This window comes from Henckelia pumila, chromosome 3, assembly GCF_033568475.1.
Source record: "Henckelia pumila isolate YLH828 chromosome 3, ASM3356847v2, whole genome shotgun sequence".
NCBI lineage: Eukaryota > Viridiplantae > Streptophyta > Magnoliopsida > Lamiales > Gesneriaceae > Henckelia > Henckelia pumila.
The window spans coordinates 194,380,702-194,404,940 of NC_133122.1; the positions used below are offsets into that span (position 1 = coordinate 194,380,702).

General features: G+C 33.2%; 5 protein-coding genes across 5 annotated transcripts; 2 read left to right on the forward strand and 3 right to left on the reverse strand.

Annotated features, from left to right (window-relative positions):
• Positions 1–6,635: 6,635 nt before the first annotated feature.
• LOC140892051 (probable carbohydrate esterase At4g34215) lies at positions 6,636–7,550 on the forward strand. Its single transcript, XM_073300799.1, has 2 exons — positions 6,636–7,262; positions 7,347–7,550. The coding sequence occupies exons 1-2, from the start codon at positions 6,660–6,662 to the stop codon at positions 7,548–7,550; spliced, it is 807 nt and encodes a 268-aa protein (XP_073156900.1). The 5' UTR covers positions 6,636–6,659.
• Positions 7,551–7,822: 272 nt separating this feature from the next.
• LOC140893238 (cytochrome P450 CYP72A219-like) lies at positions 7,823–9,819 on the reverse strand. The gene is made up of 5 exons (XM_073302303.1): positions 9,528–9,819; positions 9,149–9,369; positions 8,816–9,060; positions 8,329–8,713; positions 7,823–8,251 (listed from the first exon to the last, which is right to left on the reverse strand). Exons 1-5 carry the CDS (start codon positions 9,808–9,810, stop codon positions 7,823–7,825), a joined length of 1,563 nt encoding a protein of 520 aa, XP_073158404.1. The 5' UTR covers positions 9,811–9,819.
• Positions 9,820–12,637: 2,818 nt separating this feature from the next.
• Positions 12,638–13,556, forward strand: LOC140890271 (uncharacterized protein At4g26485-like). The gene is made up of 3 exons (XM_073298032.1): positions 12,638–12,827; positions 12,985–13,183; positions 13,262–13,556. The coding sequence occupies exons 1-3, from the start codon at positions 12,638–12,640 to the stop codon at positions 13,554–13,556; spliced, it is 684 nt and encodes a 227-aa protein (XP_073154133.1).
• A 1,200-nt stretch (positions 13,557–14,756) lies between these two features.
• LOC140887828 (protein DNA-DAMAGE INDUCIBLE 1) lies at positions 14,757–21,027 on the reverse strand. The gene is made up of 16 exons (XM_073295334.1): positions 20,879–21,027; positions 20,735–20,767; positions 20,508–20,644; positions 20,235–20,343; positions 19,450–19,566; positions 18,587–18,652; positions 17,842–17,904; positions 17,732–17,776; positions 17,360–17,421; positions 17,165–17,258; positions 16,932–17,024; positions 16,781–16,850; positions 16,538–16,608; positions 15,691–15,736; positions 15,253–15,278; positions 14,757–15,110 (listed from the first exon to the last, which is right to left on the reverse strand). Exons 1-16 carry the CDS (start codon positions 20,942–20,944, stop codon positions 14,982–14,984), a joined length of 1,227 nt encoding a protein of 408 aa, XP_073151435.1. The 5' UTR covers positions 20,945–21,027; the 3' UTR covers positions 14,757–14,981.
• Positions 21,028–23,792: 2,765 nt separating this feature from the next.
• Positions 23,793–24,227, reverse strand: LOC140890272 (chaperone protein dnaJ 11, chloroplastic). The gene has a single exon (XM_073298033.1). The coding sequence runs from the start codon at positions 24,225–24,227 to the stop codon at positions 23,793–23,795; it is 435 nt and encodes a 144-aa protein (XP_073154134.1).
• Between the last annotated feature and the right edge of the window lie 12 nt (positions 24,228–24,239).

The following is a 24,239-nucleotide window of genomic DNA, read 5'->3' on the forward strand; positions in this document are numbered from 1 at the left end:
ACAATAAAATTATATAAGCAGTAATGTATAATCATATCACGTTATTATTTAAAAACCTTAGAAGCTTTTATACTTGTCGTATCCCTTACTGGGAGTGTGGAATGTCGTCTTAACATCCTCCCAGGATTTATAACAAGTTTTTTTAAAAAAACTTATTTTTTTTATCATGTCTGATAATAACATGATATTATATATTAAATATATACACAACAAATAAATAAACAATAAAATAAATATACTTACTTGTTAAATATTTTTGTCTTCTCTTTGTGTTTTGGAGCGTCGAAAATTATAGAGAACCTTCGAGCAATCGTGCTGATAACGTGTTGCGAAAAGTAAAAATTTATGATAAAAACTAAAAACTCTAAAACTCAAAATATATATCAAACCAAACACTTATAAAATCTTCTCTCTAAACTTGTGTTATTTATTCACAAATGTCGAGGTCTATTTATAAATCCTCAATTGAGAAATGTCCAAAAATAAATATGTCATCCATTACATAATCAAAAATTAAAATATCATCACATCACCATCACAATAATTTTCAATCTAATTTTAATATATAATTTCCAATAATATATATTTATTGTACATGAATTATTAATAAATTGATAAATTAATATATGAACTATTGTAAATAGTTTAATGATACACGATCTAACTAAAAGTTCAATTGCACCCTTAACCGTAAATTGCTTTCAAGTTCAACTATTATTATAAAATTCAATAATTAGATACATATTTTTATTTTCAAGAATATTCTATTGATTAATTTTTCTTTAAAAAAGTAAGTTTATTTAAAAATTATTATAATAAATAAATGTCATTCTCTTTGTATTAAAATATTAGAATGATTACTTCAAAAAAAATAATATTAGAATGATTAATTAACAAATATATCTCAATAGATAAACTATACACCAAAATATAATATATTTGTAAACATAATTTTAAAATATATAATAAAATATAAATACTAAATATTTGTCGCTTGAACACATGTGTTATTGTTACGTATCTTACTCTTATTATTGTAGAGACCCCTTAATTAACCAATTTTCAGTTAAAGGTGAAGTTTGAGATGAAATTATGATTATATTCTAGCTTAATCCTAATTATTTTATATAGTCTCTTTTTTTAGCAATTAGAAACGATCTTATCTACCAAAATGACACTCAATATCTTTGTTTGTATTTTTTTTATTTTTAGATTAGATTTTTTTTAAAAAAAAAGATTTAGATTAGATAGTTATCATTCTTAAACTTTTGATTATCTAATTCATCATGCGAGTTCTAAAAAAAACATGAAAATTAATTAACATAAAAAAATATGCATATGCACGCATCGCGTGCAAGGGAGCTAGTAATTATTAAATGAGAACACCAATTAATAATAGAATTAAAATTAATTTGATGAAATCGAAAGCGAAATATCTAAAATACCCTTAAAAAAGCAACACATAAAAATAATAAAATCTCTATCTTTATTTTAAACTTCATTTATCCATGATTTTCCATTTTTGTGCCTTCATTTTATTTTCAAATTTAAAGTGATTTGAAACAAAAATATAATATATGTATACAATAAATAATATTCATATTTTAATCACATGCAATGCGTGTGCCGACGCGATCAATATTAATAATCTTACAATTTCATTCATTATTTTAAAGAACACGTTATTATAAAATACTAGATCCTTAGAGTAGGTGTCTTGTTATACACCTTTCAAAATCTTTTAAATTTTTAAAATTTTTTCAATTATATTTCTATACTTCTAAATTTTAAATGATTATATTACTCCTAATAAAAAATATTTTTAAGATTTATTAATTTAAAAATAACAAAATTATCATGTTTAAATAAATATTTCAACTGTAAAAATACGTAATGCATGCTGAAGGACACTGGTATATTAATAAACTTACAACTTCATTCATTATTTTAAAGAACGTACGTTCTTAATATTTTAGATATTACCTGCCGGCTGCCAGTATATATGTTGAATATCATAATGATAATAAAGTAGTGACTCCTGTCATTTTATACAAGTATGTTGTGAGCATGAATCATGATCTGTTGATATGCTATAATTTGATTAATATATATGTTTTAAAAGTATCGTTTGCGTGTATATTAATTAATTCTAATATTTTATATAACTTGATTACTTAAAATTTATTCGATCTCTTGAAATTTAATTTGAGTGCGACAGGTACGTACTTAAATTAAAAATTAAACAACCCTTTTACATCTTGATATTTCACCAATCGTTCTTAGTCAGTTTAATTGGGTTGATGAGATTTAATATAATAATTAAATAATATTGTGACATTTAATTTTACGAGTACGATGTGAAATTGTACTGTACAAACAATAAAGTTTAGTTTAATTGTGTAAATTTGATATTAGTCGGCCATCAATTACACTTTTACCTTTTCAATAATTAAATCATATTGATAAAGTAAAAATTTTAGTAATCCGATGCGGATCACCTATTAAACATTCTTAGCCATGTAATAAGTCTTAAAAACACAATCATCAATAAACATCGGAAGTAAAGTCTTACAACAAAAACTTGACGGCTCTAAAATCCACGGTGAAAGATAGTTTATACAACCTCATCGAAAACAGTACTGAAAATACCCTCAACGGAAACCTGATACTGGAAACAAACACGACCCACAGAACCGCTGCAACCTCAGCTACCGTTACCTCCGAGTCCGTCCAACCTAAGTCCTGTCCCGTGGAATGAGGTGTTCAAGAAAAAACCGAGGACGTGAGCGATAACAACGCCCATTACGAAAGTATGAATATACAAATGTTATGAATGCTAATGCAAATTTACGGGTACCGAAAACTTATCACAGTAAAGCTCTTGCTAAATCAAGTGGCGCCATAGTATGTAGCACATCGCATCAAGAGATGGCTCACACACCAGAAATAAATTCGTGGATATCGATGAACTGACCTCGCACCAACGGGTCTAACCATCCACTCAAGAACTCGGGATTGAGATATCCTACTACGGGTTATATCAAGATACAAGCTCAACATGACAATGTATGCAACATAATGATTGTGACATATATAATATATGCACATAAAACATGTTATATAAACATGCAAACATAGAACATGCATACTCAACTAGGATATCTCAGATAGTACGTCTGTACCTCCAATCAAGCAACCTAACAACTCGGGTACTCAAGTCAAAGCATATAAGCAAGTAATCACTATATCACTCTTTGTGTACTAAAGTCTTAACTAGACTAATAGCGACTCCCGAAAGCTAATCAGAGTTTAGAATTATACATGCGTCCTTCGTTAGCCCTTTGATGGCGATGACCTCAAACTTGGGGAAATACTTTTTTTGGTCCATTAACTAGTCCATGTTTTGGTTTTGGTCCATTAACTTTTCCGATATGGGTTTTGGCACGCTAACTTTTCATTTTCTGTGATTTTTGGTCCAACTGCATACATGTCAGCTTCTGATTGGTCCACATCATCATTTTGGACCAATCAGAAGATGACACATATGTAGTTGGACCAAAAATCACAAAAAATGAAAAGTTAGTGTACCAAAACCCAAATCGGAAAATTTAATGGACCAAAACCAAAACATGAACAAGTTAATGGACCAAAAAAATTATTTTCACACTCAAACTTTAGGCACAACTTCGCTACGATTCCGGTAGCACCTCGCTATCGCCCGACCCTCGAACCGACGCCTAGAAACCCTCAAAAGTAAGCTAGAACCTAGAGAGAAGAGTGGGAAATTAGCAATTGTAAATGAGACTCTCGGCCCCTATTTATAGGCAAAGTTCGGACCTTACGATCCCTGGTTCGGAGTTTCCGATCGGAGTTCGGAACGTCTGATCGTGACTTCGGAGCTTCCAAACTCTCTCCACCAAACACTTGTCCTGTGATTGGACAGCCCAATGTGCTTGCAAAGTTCGGACCTTCCAAACTTGGGTTCGGAGCTTCCGAACTCACTCGAGTCAAATCACCAATCAGAAAGCTCATACTTTCTTATCCAAAAGCGATTGGATCTTTCGATCTGCGGTTCGAAACTTCCAAACTGTTTGTTGCCTCCGATCTTGTACATTGTCATTCGATCATGTTCGGAGCTTCCGATCTGCTCTTCGGAGCTTTCGTACTGCCCAGATTCTTGAAGCCCTCTGGACTATTTAATGAAATATACTATTTTTTTATTTTATTATTTATTGTTCAGTTTCAAGATGTCAAAATTGAACCCGACCCGAGTCGATCAGAAAAATATAGAATTAGGTTTGAGGTTTTTGGGTTTGGTTCAGATCGGATTAGACCCGAAAAAATTAATCGGATTGGGTCAGATTTGGATCAACCCAAGATGACTAGTTTTTTTTTTTTTTTTACTAATTTATAGAATTAAGAAATATTGACTATATTTTTATTTATTGTATGTTTGAAAAATATATTGTATCATATATTTTCATTATGTAATAACTATTTTGTAAAATTTTGATTTTTAAAAATAATTGTTTATTTCGTGTAGTAAGTATATTTTAAAATTTGTACAATTAGACTTTCAAATTTAAATTATATATAAGCGATATTTTTTTATTATGTATTTAAATCAAAATATATTGATGATTATGATGTGTATTTAATTAATTCTTAAAAAAAACAATAAATAAATAAATAATCAATAAATAATCAAATCGAGTTGATTTGGGTTGATCGAGTTAATCGGCCTTGGGTTTGAGTTGGTTATTTTCGGATTTATTCGAATTTGGGCTGAGAAATTTTTTAGCAATACTTTGTCGTCAACCCAACCCGAACACATCCGACCCACTCGAATTGACACACCTATTCAGTTTCACAAGATTTATGTTGAGATAATTATATAATAGAAATTTTTATTTTTAAATAATATTTATAATTTTATTTTAATATTTTTCAATCTAAATTTGTTTCCATACTTGACCAATCAAGTTGAGTTATTAGAAAACATTAGAATTCAATTTTTTAAAAAAATTAGATACACTATTGTATGCGATCACTAAGAAATTACAATGTTTCTCATCGAATATTTTGAAATAGTTAAAATTTACTTTTTTCAAATAACTAAAATTGATTGGTCAGGTACGAGAAAAAAATTTTGAGGTAAAAATATTAAACTTAAATCAAAAATATTATTGAAAAATTGAAAATTTATAGCATATAATTAAGACTCTCAACGTAAATCTTGTAAAACTGTAAAATAAATAATAAAAAAGATTTTAAAAATTATTTTTTCATTAAGTATTTTTTAATAAGACAAATAATTGTAGTTTGAGAAGAAACAAATTTTAGAAGTGTTTTGGGATAATTTCCTAATTTAATAGAGTGTAAAACCCTTTATATAACACTCCATGTACACATAGCATTATCCGATTGAATTTTTGCATGATATCCCCTATCAATGCATACCTATAAGGCTACCCTCACAATCTATTGGAATTTGGAGTCACCATTTCAAAACTAAAAAGTAAATGGATCATAATTGATGGTGGCAAGATAATTTCAAACAAATGGTTAAATAGACAAGCAAGAAACGTGCCATCTCAATAATATACTTCCAAATCAAAGCTTTTCAAACCAATGCATAAATAATCTATTGTTACTTCTAGTACTTGTGAGTATGTCTTTACTTGGATCCATTTATGATCAATGATGTAATTTGGATCGAGATTAATGAATATTCTCTTCCATTTCTTTCTAGCTCTCTCTAATCTTATCCAGTTGAACAACATACAATTGGAAATGGAATCAACAGTTGATGTTTATTAACTTATGAAGCGTCAATCATATTTAAGTAATTTCATATGTATTGCATTTCGCCAATAACATATTCATCATATGTTATTTCCGTAATTTAGAGAAAAGCAAGGCCATCGAGGAAGGAGACGAGCGTAATGATGATCAATTGACCTTATTGTTGAAATAGAATTCTCAAGAAACCGAAAAACACGGCGGCAAGTGTTGGAAAAATGAGTTATATATGCACTCATTTAGAGTCGATCAATAATTCAAACAAGTTGTGTAAGGAACGAATTATTTATGCATTGGTTTGGAAAGCTTTGATTTGGAAGTATATTATAGAGATGGCACATTCTTGGCTGTCTAGTCAACCATTTGTTTGAAACTTATCTTGCTACCATCAATTATGTTCCATTTACTTTTTAGTTTTTGAAATGGTGCCTCCAAATTCCAATAGATTGCGAGGCAGCGAGGGTAAAGCCTTATAGGTATGCATTGATAGGGGATATTCATTGATACTCACCCCATTCATCATCATGCAAAAACTCAATTGGAAAAAAGGGTACTTTCAAATCTCTTTCCTTGGGACTTAGATGGATTGATATAATTTCTTCCTCTGATATATATTTCTTTGACATTGTATATTTGTTCTTTCATTATGCAAAGAATCTTACGCAGATCAAAACGGTGAAGGGGAGGAAAATGTGGGAGAAGTAATGGACAGAAGTTTTCCCCCTTCCCCAAATCCATCTCTTCCTCTAACCCGTACGTTTTGCATGAAGATTATTGTTATAAATAGCTTCCTTTCTTAATTCCCTCGCTTCCACTCCCTCCTTTCGCCAAACTTTAATCTTTAAAACCCAACTACAATGGGGGAGAAGCTGTTTCTTCTTGCTTGTTTCATGCTTCTGGCATGTTCTAGCTTTGCTACTATAGACCTATCTCCAAATAATCAAAATGATTCAAGTTATAAAAGCATGTTCATCTTAGCCGGACAAAGCAATATGGGTGGTAGAGGATATGATAATGACAATAGTACTTACCCCCGGGAATACTTTTTCTCCCACCAAGAAATTCACATGCTCGACGCCAACCAGACGTGGAAACCGGCGGCCGACCCCGGCCTCCACGTTGGTATCGACAAGAGTTATGTGGGAGTGGGGCCCGGGATGCCGTTTGCCAATAGGATCTTGATCAAGGATCCCGGGTTTGGGACCATCGGTCTGATCCCTTGCGCTCGTGGACAGTCGAGTATCATGGACTGGATGAATGGCACCTATCTTTACGACCGGTTGGTGCATAGGTCTCAAGTTGCATTGCAAGGTGGAGGCGAGATTAAAGCTCTTCTTTGGTACCAAGGTGAGAGTGACGCACTTCACTATGAAGATGCTCAGCTCTATGGAAGTAGATTGGCCAAGTTTCTTACCGACGTGCGGGCTGATTTGGGGCTTCCGGACTTGCCAGTGCTTGTGGTACGCTAATACATACCAACGTTAGCATAACGAATATTGTTCACATTAGCTTGTGTAACTTTTCATCGTGGTCTATTGATTTAGGTGGCGATGATGACCGGAGACGGAGAATACAAGATGATGGTGAGACAAGCTCAGAAGGACATAAAGCTTCCACACGTGGTCACGGTTGATGCTAAAGGGGCGAGCATAAAATATAACGATAAGTTGCACCTGAACAAGGCTGGATCAGTCGAAGTAGGGAAGAGACTTGCTGATACCTTCCTCCAAATCAATGAAGAACACTAGCTACTTCTCTGAATATATATTTATGAGAATACTAACATATGATGAATATGTAACATGGAGAAATGTAATATTTATGAAACTTAAATATGATTGACGTTTTCATAAATAAACATTAACTCTTGGTTCCTTTTCCAACTTTATCAACTTCACAATAAGATTAGAGACAGCTAGAAAGAAATGAAATGGAACCAAGTAAAGACATCGAATCCTTGAGCATGATAGAGCAGAATTCATTACTAGAACGGAGAACCATTCGTCCATCCCCTAGCTAGCTATATCTTGTGCAGAATCAAGTGAGCACCATGTCGAGGTATCAGAGATATAAGATTATGAAGAGGTGCATGCGTGTAAGACGGCGAAAGCTCAAGAGAGAAGCGTTGTAGAATCATGGCCAGTGCGACTTTAGCTTCCAACGTTGCGAATGTTTGTCCAACACATATCCGAGGCCCCCAACCAAACGGGAAATACATACCTTTCCCCTTGTGTGCCTTGGACACTCCTTCGTCGAATCTCAGAGGATTGAAATCCATTGCGTCGTCCCCCCAGATTTCCCTGTCGTGATGCAATACGATTATTGGCATCAAAACATCCACACCTGCTGGCATTGTGAAGTTCCCGAGCTTGGCTTCTTGATCAAGCCTTCGGGTAAGATATGCTACCGGTGGATACAGCCTCATGACTTCTAGTAATATCATGGTAACCTGTCTTGAAACAAGCAATGCCATGGGAATATGTGTTTCATTATATGTTTGATCAAAGTGTTAATTATTTTGCTTACAAGTTTCAAACCATTGGAACCATCATAATCAGGGGTTTTGTCACCAAACACCTTCCAAACCTCGTCGCGAGCTCGCGCCTGCCAGTCCTTATACTTGCTCAGCAAAATCAATGTCCAGACTATCAACACAGACGTCGTCTTCTGGCCGGCTAAATAAAACAGCTTGCACTCCTCTGTTACCTCGTTTATGCTCATCCCGCTACTCTTGTCACCGTGTCTTTCGATTTCTTGTGAATTCGATTGCAACAATAAGGTCAATAGATCATCTTTACACTCGCCTCCTGCCTCGATGACCTTCATTCTTTTCTGGATCATACCCAATATCAAGGATTTGACTTGTGTCTCTATGGCCTTCATTCTCTTGTTCACTTTGGTTGGCATGAACCTGCATGCGCTCATCAGTCATAAATAACATGATAATTAATGTTCGACTAATTTCGATGCAATACGCAAGCACACGGGGTATTGATCTCTCTAGCTTGTTTACCTCCATCCAGGGATATATATGGTCTGTATAATCTTCATGACATACCCTGTTTGCTCCTCCTGAAGTTGGAATATTTTTCGACCTTGTTCGAAATTACTACCAAATGCTGTTCTTGATATCACGTCTCCTGTGAAATTCTCTATATAGGGCCACACATCGATCTCACATGATCCTTGAGGCGAAATTTGAGTCTCCCATTTGTTCAAAAGTTCTTCACAACTCGTGTAAAAGGCAGGTACCATAAGCTGCTCAAAAACAAATGCTTAAAAAAAAATGATCATGAGCGTTTCTTATAACAAGAATTTTATTTGTACGTTTTTCTGTCGATCGAACCTTCAATTTGTCGAGATAGAAAGCAGGGTTGATGATCTTTCTGTGTTTAGCCCATTTTTCGGACTCGAGGAGCGCAAGTCCTTGTACAAGCTTGTTCGTAATGGGATTCGGGCTAGATTGCTTCAGATACGTATAATTGTTGGACATCACTTCTTTTATGAGATCAGTGTCTGTGATTATAACATTAGCTTTTGGTCCCATCCATACAAAACATCCATTTCCTGCAAATTATATGTTATATGATGAAGTTCACAACATCACGTACGAAAAAATAGCATGTACATGTATATGAGACCATCTTACCAGAGAGCTACACGATAGTCGGTTAATGCCATGAAAAAATTGACTCGTGAACCAAAAATTTTCCAAGTGAAAGTACCATATTTGCGGAGGGTATTGAAGATAAAAGGCATGATTCTGGGCTTGATATCATCATCAAAAGCAATGGGGTTAGATTTAGCTTCTCTGTGCATGGCGGCCATCTCCTTCAAATCTCCAAACATAAACCTGTACGAGTTCCCTCTGAAGCCTTGCTGCCTCAGCAGATTCTCCGTCCGTCTCGGCCGAAACCACCACGAATCCGCCACCTTCCATGCGTACACAGCCACCGCCGTAGCGCAGCAAACAACTGATATCAATATTGTTACATACGTTGACTCCATTTTTCACACCTTTGCTCTTCTTTTGTTTTTTTGGCAGATGCGGCTCATGTATATATTATTAGCTCATTGTATTTGTGACAAAGGCGACATTTATATATAAACACAGAATGAAATATTTATTATTTTTTTTCGATTTTTTAAGTTGGAATGATAAATTTAATTTTTGAAATTGGAATATAGAATAATGGATATGATCGAAAGATATTTGCTACGATAAGGAGAATTTTAGGGAAACCAAAAATTATAACATGTCAATATTTCAAATTGAAATTTAGTTATTCGAAAGTATGATAATAAATTAATTAGTTTAAAAAAAAATTATACGCAACGCGTCGGCGATGTATTAATATATATAAAGAATCCACATTATACAAAAGATGACACCATCATCATAATGATAATAATATATAGAGTTGACTCATGTTATTAAAATATATAAGTATGTTGTAAGCATGATATGTTGATATGTTAATTTGATTATATATTTTTCTTAAAGTATCGTTAGCGTGTATATTAATTTATTCTAATATTTTGAAAAACTTGATTTTTTAAAATTTATTCGATCTCTTGAAATTTGAGTGCGACAGGTAAGTACTAAAAATTAGAATTAAAATTAAACAAGCCTTTTACATCTTGATATTCCACCAATCGCACGGCAACTATATATTATTAGTCCGTGTTTGATTGGGTTGATGAGATTGAATATAATAATAAATAATATTGTGGCATTAAATATTATGAGTAAGAAATAATTATTTTTTAGTGGCTATATGCCGAAAACTATAAGGACAGAAATTTTTTACTAAAAAAACAGAAATACTAATTAAAAATTTATCATGATTAATACGGTTGAGTAGATGCTACTCGCAGGGTAGTACCCTGTGAGTGACGTGGCGGCTCATGATTGGTTAAAATCAGTGGGCTCCACGTGGAACCCATTAATTTTGACCAATCATGGGGTTACACATTATTCGCAAGGTAGTGTCCTGCGAGCGGCATGTACTAAACCGATGTATACATGTGTGTGTAGAGTTGACTTTTGTTATTAAATATGTAAGATGACGCCAACTTTGTTAAAACTGTTGTTTGCTTACATATTAATTAGTTTTAACTTTTAATATGGATGTATTTAAAGTAGTAGAAATCATGATTTTTAATGAATTTTGTGGAATTTAAATTCAATGGATATTCAATTTAAATTTTTATAAACTCTATGTAAATCTAGTGATATTCAAATAAAAGTCTATAAAATTTAATTCAATTATGACTTTTATACAATCTCTATAAAAGTTCATAAATATTCAAATTTTCAAGAGACTTTTAATTACTCAATGAAAATCATTAAAGTACAAACTTTAAAGTTCAAGGTAAAATAATAAAATGTCTATAATTATCTATTTATTTTTGCTTGAACCCAAATATTTGAATAGATTTATAATTTCATTTCCCTCTTTTATTTCCTTCTTCACCCTCGGATTTTTTTTTATGAATCTGTTTACAACACGAAATCAAAATGTAAAATATTATTTGAAAATCTATATTTTTAAAAAAAATTGGTCGTTCAAATTTTGGAGAAGATTTTGTTATTTTTAATACATAATTTACACAATTAATTGTAATAAATTATACAAAGTCATTTAATTTTTTTTAGTCTTGCATGTTTGTCACTTAGCGATTTTGATCCACTATATTTTTTATTTCAGTTTTTGTTCGCTATCTTTATTTTTATTTTTTTTGGCAATTTTAGTCTTTTTATGTGGCGTTGATGTGACATTAATGCAATGTTTATGTGAAAATATAGAGGACCAAAATTTAGTTAAGGAAAAATTGAAATCGAAATATGCAGGACTAAAACTAAAATGAAAACATAGAAGATTGAAATCGCAAAAGGACAAATATAAAAAACCAAAATTACAGTTTTTCCTTTAGTTCATTAAAGACTCTCTATTTTAATATAGTGTACATATAAAATATAAGTAATGATAAACAAACTTTGCAAGGGGAGGAATTGAATGAAGAATATAAGGTTAATTTCCCCTTAGTTGATGAAAATCGAGCGAATTGTTATAGACTTTTCAGCTAAAAATGATCTAATTAAATAGAGATAATGGTATTATGATGTCATCACTAAGTTGAAGATTTTATATCGAATATGCAGATTAAAAAAAAAAACTGTTGAATTCTAAAAAAAAAAACTTGAATAAAGTATCACATCGTCAAACAAATATATTGGTACTCGATCGATATTCAACAATGGGTAATATATAATAAAAATTCAATCCCATACTATACTATTTTTTTTCAGAAAACCCATATATATAATTCGTTTATAGAGTACCGTTATAAAAGAATTGGTCTCGGACTCGGACTGTCAAATCCAGTTTATTAATTAATATTAATATTGAACATTCCAAGCGGATAAAGTTTTGATCTGAGATTAATTAAACCTCTTGAAATTGATGAACACATACCCCCCATTCCATGCAGAATTTATGTTATCCGACCTTCTCGGAACCCAATCACTATTAATATTAAACAGACAATTAATTAATTCCTCTACATGCATGCATGCATGAACAAGATTAATTAGTATTTAATTAAGAAATAACACTGGCCTATTCCAAGAATTAATATTTGGATATCCGATCCGACTCTTCAAATTAATTACCATACAATATATCTCTTATGTAGTATAAATAAATCCAATATCTGATTATATATTGTTCAAAACAGTCGCTTCATATATATATCTTCAAGCTAGGTGCATATATATATATATACATAAAAGTTAAAACCCACAAGATCACACAAATCTAGCTGATTATATATGGATACGGAGTACACACTACTACATATGCTATCTGGTGACAAAGGAGAAGCCGAGAAATGGATCAAACATTACAGCAATCGTCATGAGATATTGCTCGTCGGAGAGGGAGACTTCTCCTTCGCCGCCTGCCTCGCCCGAGCATTCGGCAGTGCTTCCAACATCGTCGCCACGTCCCTAGACACTAAAGGTACGTAAAAGAATTTACGCACGCACATGCATTAATTTTCATTCATATATATATGCATGGACTATATAAAGACGTTGATTAACGACATGATTATATTCACGTATCATATCGTATCATATTATATGAATGTACGTACTTGGGTGACTGATGATAACAGAAGAATTGGCGGTGAAGCACCCGACCGCAGCCGCGAATCTGGCGGCGCTAGAAAGCATGGGATGCACGGTGATACACGGAGTCAATGCCAGCACCATGCGCGAACACCCACGGCTGAAATATCGATTGTTCGACAGGATCGTGTTCAATTTCCCACATGCAGGTTTCGACTCTAAAGAAACAGACACCGTGCAAATCCAGTACGTACCAAAACACATAAACACTCGATCGTCACTTCTCCAGCTTGTTTTTTTAGACATTTGATTTTTTGATTGCAGGCGTCACCAGGAAGTGGTGCGGGGATTTCTGAGAAATGCCGCGGCGATGGTGAAGATTCGAGAGAGTGGTGAAGTGCATGTGACCCACAAAACTGCGTATCCATTTAGTGCATGGAAGATAGAAAAACTGGGGAAACAAGCCGGGTTGGAGTTCATCAAAGCAGCTCCATTTTACTTATGGGAATACCCTGGATATCTCAACAAGAGAGGAGGGAATGGGCATAGTATATTTCGTAGCAACGACACTTTCCCAGTTGGGGAAAGCAGCACTTACAAATTTGGGGTTGGGAATTAATTTTTTTTTATATATATACATATAGCTAGTACTGCCATTAATGAATGAAGTCTTTGTACGTACCACCAGAAAAGAAGATGTCCCGGCCCAGATAAGATTTAATTTCTTCTCTTGATGTGAAAATATGGGGGTGCAAAATAAAAATAAAAGTAAGATTTAAAAATTAACATCCTTTTAATTAATTAAGTTCTTTCTTGAATGGAATATGCATGGTGGGTTGAAAACAAAGAACTTGCATGCATTAATTAGTAAATTACAATGTAAGGACATGAGTCTTTTTATCGTTAATTTTGCTTATGGTTAATATTGTATATCTTGGAGAAGAATTATATATATAGCCATTATTTACAGCAAATAATGAAGAGGAAATTATATTGATGAAGTTTCTGAATTAATTGTAAATTGAGCTTCAGCGTTAGAGATATTTTATTTTCGTGGATGCAATTCGCTGGTTATGTATTCTATTATATCAAATGATTTGATCCATAGTTAATTAAATCAGTTCTCTTTTTTTAAAAAAAAATTTGAAAAATAAAATGAGACTTATGGTAATAATAGCCTCTTTCAATTTCGATAATCTGATTTCAAGTTGATTTTGTGTTTCTTTCGTTCGTTATCAACAATTCAACATAGAGCAATGCTACATGTACAACAAATCTTACAACACAATGTAAAAATTATATATATCAAAATCTCACGATAAATTGAATACGAAATCTCACGATAAAATAGCAAATTTTACGATATAATTGTTGTAAATATCCTTCTCGACTATCCATATATCCCCCAATCATGTAAAAATCCAATTTCCATGTTTATTATTTTTCTTAGCATTTTACCGATCTATCTTTATTAAATTAAGTTCTTTTTCTAGAGCAAAATATAATTAGGGTGACCCTACGTGTACACGGAGGGTTACACATTGCACTTAAAATTACTTAAATATCTTTAATGTATTTTGAAAAGATTTTTTTCAAATCAAGTGGAGGGATAATTTTGTAATTTCATGTGTAGTATGTAACACAATGTGTAAATCAATGTGTATATGTAGCATTTTCCATATAATTAAGACCTTTTTCCTACTTATCTTTTTTTTAAAATCTTCATGAAATAAAGACAAAATAAGAAATTGTTTATAAAATAAGTTCTTTGATAACGTACTTGTTTCACTAATTAAGCTCCTAGGGACCTTCGTTCGACCGATCTTCGAAAACAAAAACAAAAAACTCCGAATAATTTGAACATGTATACTTGTAAATCAAATTAAAAATTTAGTTCATCAGAGTCCACCACCCTCTCACCCAGAGTGTGAGATTGCTTTTGCCCTTGATGATGTCCAAGACTCCAAATGAATGAATAATTCTAGTGTACATAAGTTACAACAATCACGACCATATCATCAAAAGTTAAAATTAACCAAAATATTCAGCCGCCAAAAAGAAATCCAGCCGCTTGTTCTTCATTGCCATCGAAAAACTTGAGAGCTTGAATCACTTGTTCCCTCCCAAAACCTAGCTCGACCAGCTTCGCCACCTTAGCTTCAAAGTCAGGTCCCTGCTAACACACGTGATTATTTTACTTGAATGCCAATGCTCGCATAATTTATCAACTTGCCAACTGAAGAAAACTAGGGCATGTGCAACTTTCCGATGCAATTATGAAGAAAAAGTGGAGATGCGTGCAAAATAAAAAGTACCTGGGATCTGTTCCTGTCACTACTTCCTGTAGATCATATAAAAGAGGAACATCAGCTCTACAGCACATAAGTTTCACCATACACATATAACAGTTGACGGAAAACTAGACCAGAAGAGAGTTTTAGCAAAACAACTGAGTCATGCAATGTAAATAAATGGTAAAATGAAACACTTATCCCCCTGGTAGCATGATTTATTGTGTTCTACGAAGATGCAGCACGCCACTTATCGCAGAAAACATTTCACATAAACTTTTTATTTATATCTCTTGGCATTTATTTTAACCGGCTCATTACAATTTACAAGTTACCATGCAAAATCTTGTTTTATAGTCAGTTTTATACCCCTCATGATTGCATACCCATAGCAAGGACTTCAAGGTGGACATGCTCAAAAGAAGTAATGATAGATGTTTAAGCAAATAAATTAGAACAAACCAGGAGATGCTCCTGCTGGCTTACTATCTTTGGCGGCAGATGTTGCCTGGAAATCAGCAGACAATGATTATAAGTTATTCAGTGGAAATTATAATTTGAATAAAAACATTTACGTTTTAACAAAATACAATGGAAGGCAAAGCTCTTGACGAAATTCAAAATCACTCAACCATGCTACAAATGATTTAATATTGAAGAATGCGTCTACTACACCACCTTAATCCTTTGGGAAATTGAGAGGTAACCTGGTCTATAACAGGATAAAGTTCATTATCCAGTCTATTGGTGGGAAACAGTGTCGGCTTATTTTATTGTTTAGAAGCCTCGCATCCCACTATTCTTGCGTAATGAACCAGTCTAACTCAGTTTTCCAGGTAAAATTTATTTCATGATTCAAGATATTCAAATTTGTGGTACTTTTTTTAAAATTTATTCAAGTAATAATTTTGAAGGTTGGATTAGTGATCAAAGGAAAATTGTGAAATAAAGCAATTGTTTGAAAAATATAAATTTAAAAATAAAAATATGTGAGCATGTAATATATATATTTTGAATAGTTGATCTGGAGCATGAGAAAAATATTTGATCAAAAACTTTGAGAATTTTTCTTTTTTCTTTTTTTTTTTAAGAACTACAGCAATAATTTTCAGCCAAACTCCACATCTGTGGCAGCTGATTCCTCATCCTTTAATTCTTTTCTGGAAGTTAGGAACAAGTAAAATAAATTCAGCTAATTTTTCGGGATGCTTCAGCTGGAGAAAATTAGCTAACAGGTCAATCACCAACCAATCAAAGAATGAGAAAAGATACAAATACAACTGAACTACAAGATTTTGTGAACCCTTACTTGTGCTCCTGAGCTAGAAGCTTCCTTTGCATGCCGCTCTTCATCCAACAAGCGGGATGGAATATCCTTTTCTGTATTTCAACACATATTTGGCAAAAGATAATTCAGACCACAATTTCCTTCAGATTTTAAAAAAAAACAAGAAAAAAGAAAGAAAGAAAAAACTGAAGCACAAAATGAAACCCATCAATGTAAAAGTAAGCTAGGGATGCAATTTATAGACAAAAAATAATAAATATCAACCTGCCAAAAAAGGTACCGCAACCTCTCCTCCACCAACTCTGAGTACATTCTCCTTTAGGTCAATAATGCACTGCACATGATTGTTTGTAAAGTAAATCTATATAAATATTAATTATACAAATTATTGAAAAATGAGAGTGAAGATTATTACTTGGTGCTTGCGGAGCATATCCAGACCAAAAAGAAATTCCATGTTTGGTGAATCCAGCACCGTGAATGAGCAAGGATAAAATATGCTTCCTATCTGCAAGTTACAAAGAAAAATGTTAGCATTCAGAGGAATGTTGCTCCATCTAATACAAGAACAAAGGCATCAGCATCAGAAAGGGAAAAAAATGCCAAAGAGAGTAAAAAAAATAACGAATAATACATATTGTGTCATACCTTGATTGGGGCAACATGTATCCGGCCAACAATCTCAGACTGGCCAACTCCATGAGCAATACCCCTATACCTCGTATCCAAAAGCCTCAATAATCTGGGAGAATGAGAAAATGGTAAATAGAATTACTATCTGTTCCATACAATAGTTGGAGAACCACCTAATTTCTTTAAGAGGGTAGAAACATAGTGTCTTACCCACAACGCTCCGCACAACTTCTAGATATGATTGTCGATTGCGCTCCGCTATCAACAAAAGCCTGAAATAAACCCGACTAAGATTGCTTACTTGGTTGCTTTCTTTAAATAAGAGAATGCTTTGTATCCAACAATAAATGAGCACAAGTTGTCTCAAATAACCGTGATGCTAATAGAGCTTATAATTTAAGTTAATAAGAGTTTCGGTTAAAGGTACAGGTTTAAGTGACAGAACTGTATACGGTTCAGTGGCTACATATTAACATATAGTCACCCTCATATAAGACCTAGCATTTGTGTGCCACAATGCACATTGATGACTTCCTTTTGGCATGCGGATTGTAAAATCACACTACTTTACCAAGTCTGTACCTTCAACGGAACACCGTCAACTTCCATGTCAACGTACAACATTACCTGAAAAGAAACAAGATTTTACTCATCATCAAGAATAAAATGTATGGCAAAATAGACAAGCGTACCACTCTAGCAAAAGCTTCAGGGTTGTATTCCAATGCAGCAGCCCAGTTCTCATCGATGCCTTTCTGTCAACCACAAGTGCAATTAATAGGAACGCATCGATAACCAGTTTTTTTTAACAAAAGCCATACAAAGACTAGTTCGAAAATATGTATACCAAAAAAAGAAAAAAATCTTCTACGTACTAATTTACAGTGTTTTCCATGTCTGAAACGCCCATAAGAGTCGCAATGAATAATAAAGCACAGAAAATCAAATATTCAAACAAAATTACCATTACTATAAAAACAAAATGCCGAAAGATTTTCATACACAAACACACAAAAATTGTTGTATTACAGATAACAACAGAAACAAAGTTCACAATCACATAGCCAACACAAAATGCGACAAATATTATGAAAAACAATTCAAAGTAAAGCTTTAAGTAGCTACAGCAATCCTAAAAGTAAATCATAAAAAACATAACTGAAATATGGTACCCAAAGAAATAGTGAGATAACGTCAAAGGCTTTGGCTATCCTTGGAAGCCTAGTGAAGATACATTATTTGACGTGAGGAAACTTGCATGAAAAATAAGGTTTAAAATCAGATAAACAATTTTTCAACAAGTCTAACAAAACTAAAATTTCAGGGAAAATCTTACAGAATATAAAAAGAAAAAGAACATTGAACTCGTACGTACAACACAAGACAGTAAAAATCAAATAAAGACACCTAATAATGGCGAGGACAGAAACAATTTACCTGGCGAATGGCAGCTTCAATTTTCCTTTGTGCGTCCACATCAAATGGATCAGCATATAGTAAAGCCTATGTCAAGAAAAAAACTTCAAGAAAATTAGCTTGCCACATAGAAGTGCAAGAAAACTATATCAGATAAAATAAAAATGATCCAACAGATCTGGGCCAGCTATTCTTTCCCTTAGATGACCAAGAGGAAGCTAAGAAATTATCTCAGGAAAAAAATTTATACAAATACTGAAACGCTTAAGTTCCAACTTTGAACCTCCAATTATTATCAAAGATACTCGTAACAAAATTATTGAAACAAATTTCCCTACAAAACAATGCATAAATAATTGTAGGGGTGAACCTCCAATTATTATCAAAGATACTCGTAACAAAATTATTGAAACAAATTTCCCTACAAAACAATGCATAAATAATTGTAGGGGTGGATCTTTAGATGTAAAAAAAAATCAGCTTTTATAACACCCTAAGTGATGGGAAGCAACAACCTCGAGGAAAATTACATGATAATGCAGATACATGCAAATGGTAAATCAAAACATACAACTTTTTCAGGGATATCCACTTCGCTTTTTTTTTTTGGATCCGGAAACAATTATGCAATCAAGAAACGAAACCGTTCCACAACCTAATCAATGTATTGTACAAAAGGAATATTGCTCAGCCTCAAAACAGATCAAATAAAACTCAAATTCTAGCATGTGCATCGGACAACACCGGCTAAAAGTAGACAAGTGCCTTGTCAAAATCAAGGCTTAGTGCCTTGTGATGGATAAAAATTAAACCAAGCATTCACAACTAATTTGAATCCATGAGAAGAAATACAAGGGTATGTATGTCAGATGGGATTTGGTTACCATCTCCTCTTCTTGTTGGCGTCGTAATTCAGATCTCTGGAGATTGCGCGCACGTAAAAGGTCTTGCAACTTGTTGAGATCATTTCCAAGGATAGCTTGTGCTAACTCAGGGTCGCTCTGAAAGTTGGGATATCAAATAATTATAAACAAATCATTTCATGTTAGTTATGAACAAAAGAAAAAACACCAAAAAAAAACAGTAAAATTATATTTATGTTACACTTAAATTTCAAAGCCATGAGCAATGATTTAGCATTTTCAAACACTATCAGCAGGACAAAGAAAATACTTGTGAGTGAAACTACAGAGTCATCATTAAGAATTATCTGCATTGCCCTTCATATCATCTACTCCTAACCCATTACAAAGGGATTTTCTTTCAGCAGGAAACATAACCATACAACCATAAAGAAGTTATCCAACATTTCATTTTCATGATAATTATCCAATTTTGAACCCATATGTTTTTCAACTATCGCCAGCACTTTATTGTCAGATAAACAGTTACGCGTACCGTGAGGATACGAAAAGCACCAAAAATCCTCCTAAAAAGTGGGTTCAATAACTCGATCCATAGATGAAGGCAGACACTATTGAGATTTGAGCCAATCATTTGAACTAGCACATTAAGTTACATCTTTGCTAATTCTGTTAGTATTCCTATTCCTTCTCACTTTTGTTAACAGGGATTGAGCAATCGACATTGGTCCAGAGTTCAACTTTTGCAAATCATCTTTTAAACATACCGAAAGTAAGCAGACAGTAAAGAAGATATTTTTTCATACTTGAAACAACTGGGTCATTATATTAGAATCCCCTCGTAACTGCTGCTGGAAAGCGGATGGGTTTACAGCTGAACCATCAGGATTGAAGGCCGCCTCATTTGCAGATGCTCTACAACAGGTCAAAACAAAAGAGTTTAGATACTTTCCAAGTGAAGGCAAGGAAGAACTGCCAGAATATATTCAAAAATACTTTTGAACTTGAATATGATTATACATCATTACCAAAAAAAAGAAATGCATTAGAAATCATAACTGAAACTTATTAAAGGGAACCTGGAACGAGAAGGTGGAGCTTTAGAAACCATCATGACCAAATCTCCATCACCAACACCAAGAGCACTCAATTTCTCCGCATTCCTCATCTCTCTACCATTATGCAGCAGCTGTTGCTGTTGGATTGGAATCTGCGTCTGTGAAATCAAAGTTTCAATAACATGCCATTTAAAATTCAGCCAACAAATCACAAACCAGAAGCAAGGGCAGGGCAGATTGAGTCGAACCTCAACTTCCAGAAGAGCTTTCAGATTCTCAACCTGTGATTAAGAGAGTGAAAAAAATGAAGTGAAGGGTGGGAGTTCCTTTCTTCATCAAATCATGTCAAAAACAAAGAAATAGGGTTTAAGAGTAACCAAAAAAAAAATTACAGATTCGTCACGATCCACGTCTAACGTAAGAATTTGCTCGTCGGCAGTCATTACAGTAATCTTCATCCTCTTCGGTCGGATTCAACTCGATTTCTTCGACCAGAAGCGAGACTGTGCTATGCCCGATAGGAGGAAATGGAGGAGTCGATCCAATTACCTTTTTTTCATTATTTTTATTTTATTTATTTATTTATTATTATTTATTTTGTGTATTTCTTACCCCTTACGATACCCTTTCTTGTTTTTTTCTATTAAGTAAGTAATTATTAATTAAAATTAAAAACAAAAAAAAAAGTAATTATACTCCGAAATTCCTTTTTTTAAGGGGAAAAAAAAAGAACAATCGTAATATTATTTTTCACTCCTATTTTATCAAAACTAGCAACTATGACACGTGATTTTCATGTGTTTGACAAATAAATTATTTGAGAAAAAAACATAAAAAAATTATAATAGAAAAAAAAAACATGTAATTTTTAAAAAGTAAAGAGAATTTATAAAAATATATTTGGATAATTTAATAAAAACGGATAATGAATTTTAAAAATAAGATAAAGAAAAAAAATAAGATAACGATATTAGAGAAAAATGAGGATACATATGTCATTTGAGATATAAATTAATGAAGATATGTGTTAAATATAGGGATATAGCATAGATATATATCACACTCGCTATTTTTGTTTGTATTTTTTAAATTTTTAGATTAGTTTTTTTTTTGAAAGATTTAGATTAGATAATAATTATTATTATTAAACTTTTGAATATCGAATTCATTATGTAAGTTTTAAAAATAATATTAAAATTAATTAATATAAACAAAAAAAATTATATTTTATTTCTTGATTATCATTATAATGTATACCTCCATCCAATTATATAGAACTTTTCCACAGATAAAGCAAGCAAAAAATAATTGAAAAACAAATTGTATTCTAATTTTTATTTTAACTATATTTAGTGTGATAAAAAAATTGTTATATTTTTCTAAGACAAGATTAATAGGAGTAATTTATGAAAAATATTAATAAATATAGTATCAATCTTATATTGAACAAAGAAAAAAAAAACACGACCTATATGATTGAGCATGAAAAACGTTTTGAATTTTTATTGTCCAGTGTTGTTTATCTATCTAGTGATTATTTATAAGTTATTGAGTTAATTCGAAAGTTTAACCAATGTGCATCGAAAAATAATGACTGCGAATTTTCATTTCATAAAAAAATATTAAATAACATATAAGTGGTCCCAAAATATACGGAGCTTTAGGAACATTTTTTTTTTTTTACAATGCTTTAGGAACTTTTTGTTTGATAATTTTAGATATTATGAAATGTTTATATTTAATATTTAAAAGAAAATATAAAAACAAACTTGAAATTTTATCTAAAAACTCGTGGTTTTCGTGCTAATAAATATGCTCCAGTTTTTTTTCATTAATTTTGGCAGAATCTAAAAACTCTTGTTCAATTTTCATTCACAAAATGGAAGAGCCCAATGCAAGTCCATCAAAGCCCAACAATAATAATATATTTATATGTGATATTATGTCAAATAATATCGCATAATTGGTTGTGTACTTGTGTTGGCCATTGCAGGACCAAATGCCAATCCCTTAATCCAATCCAACCTTTGGGTGGTTTACATGAGAAGGTTGTCATTTCTCCTCATTGCTTGGTTTAAATTAGAGGATCAGATACGCTATGATTACTCTTCGAAACGCTCTCAAATGGTTCAAGAAATCATTCCAAAGTACTTCAAGAATTGGCAACAGATCATTACATTTGGACTGCTAGGAATGCTATGATATTTGGGGGCACTAAACGTCAGACATTGCTAGGATCTTCTTCAAGAATCAAGATCCAACTGCATGCTCACCGATGTTTTCAATCTCTTTTTGCTAACATCAATCTCTTTTTGCTTACGATACATTAGAATTATAAAGTTGATTACAATGTATGTCCATTTTCCAATCATTGATTGTTCGGATTCTTAGTTAGTTAGCAGCATATTCTGTATTGACTTCCATATAATGATAGTATTTGGGAGAGCTTTTAACAATCTCTTTCTCGGCTTTTAGTTAACAAAAAAGAAAAGCTGAGAAGCTTTCACTACTTCTTCGCATTATTACACAGGAATACCATTAAAACTGCTTTATTGCAATGCTCTCAGGAAGGTAAGATCTGTTAAGGGAAATCATCTAAATTTCAAACACACTTGAGCATAGAATAGAGGAGGGATCCATTGGCTTCTTTTCTAGTTAATTTCAGGTCGATTTACCTGCAATTTCGACGGTGACTCCAAGGCGTGCTCTTGTCTCTGCTACAGCAGTTGGCTTGTGATATCAGAGGGCCTAACCACTATAAACTCAACTGAACCAGTGATATTGTGGTACATGTTGCGGCCCATTTTCGAGCAAGTATGAACTTTCCAACATTCGCTTGATCATGCAAAAATCCTCAGCTCCATTTCAAAAGTTGACTAGGGGAAGAAAGATTTGAACAATAATTCTGGTGTATTCCCAGTCTTTTGTTCCACTTCAATGATTATGGAGGGACACAGATATGGATTGTCATTACAGAGCAATTTTGTGATGATGTTTTTTGAAAGAAAAAAAAAACAAATCTTTTTTCTCGGGAATCAGTAGCAATATCAATAGTAGAATTACGTTGATATGCAATAACTATAGGTGATTCAACAATACAAAGGACAAAGCTCTCTTCATTAAAATTCTTGTATACAAAGGGGTTATGTTAAATAACACTACAACTTCAATCTTTTTATTAAATTAAAGAAAGAAGAGGCGAGAAAGAAAAGAAGAAGAGAAAAATGATCTATATTTCCCAGAAGTGATTAAAAAAAAGAGGGGAAATGAAAAAAAGGAGAGAATTTACATCGGAAAGTAGCAGAATCACCAGCACTGATCCGTCTCCCACCTGCGGCTACGATAAAATCTCTCAGTAGAAAATCTTCGTTTCAAACCGACGTTCAGATTAAAGTCGTATACAGCTCTGGCGTCAGGATCCGACAACGTGGCGTAGGCGTTGTGGATCTCTATAAAATCTCCGCCGTCGGCGGACGTGGCGATCGAGGAGTCCATAAATCGGGAGGTGGCGTCGGGATGGTACAGCTTGGCGAGCGTGCGATAGGCCGTCTTGATCTCCCTCTGCGATGCGTTGTGCTTGACTCGTAGAACCTCGTAAAGGCTCTTCCTGTCCACCGCCGCAGCCGCGGTGGCCACCGGCGGTGTGTCCGCCATGGCGGAGCACGCGAAGGTCCTGGCGCGGTGGCGGGATTGGAGGGCGAGAGACGGCGGAGAAGAAGAAAGCGACGGCGTTAGCAGCATCGTATCGAATCG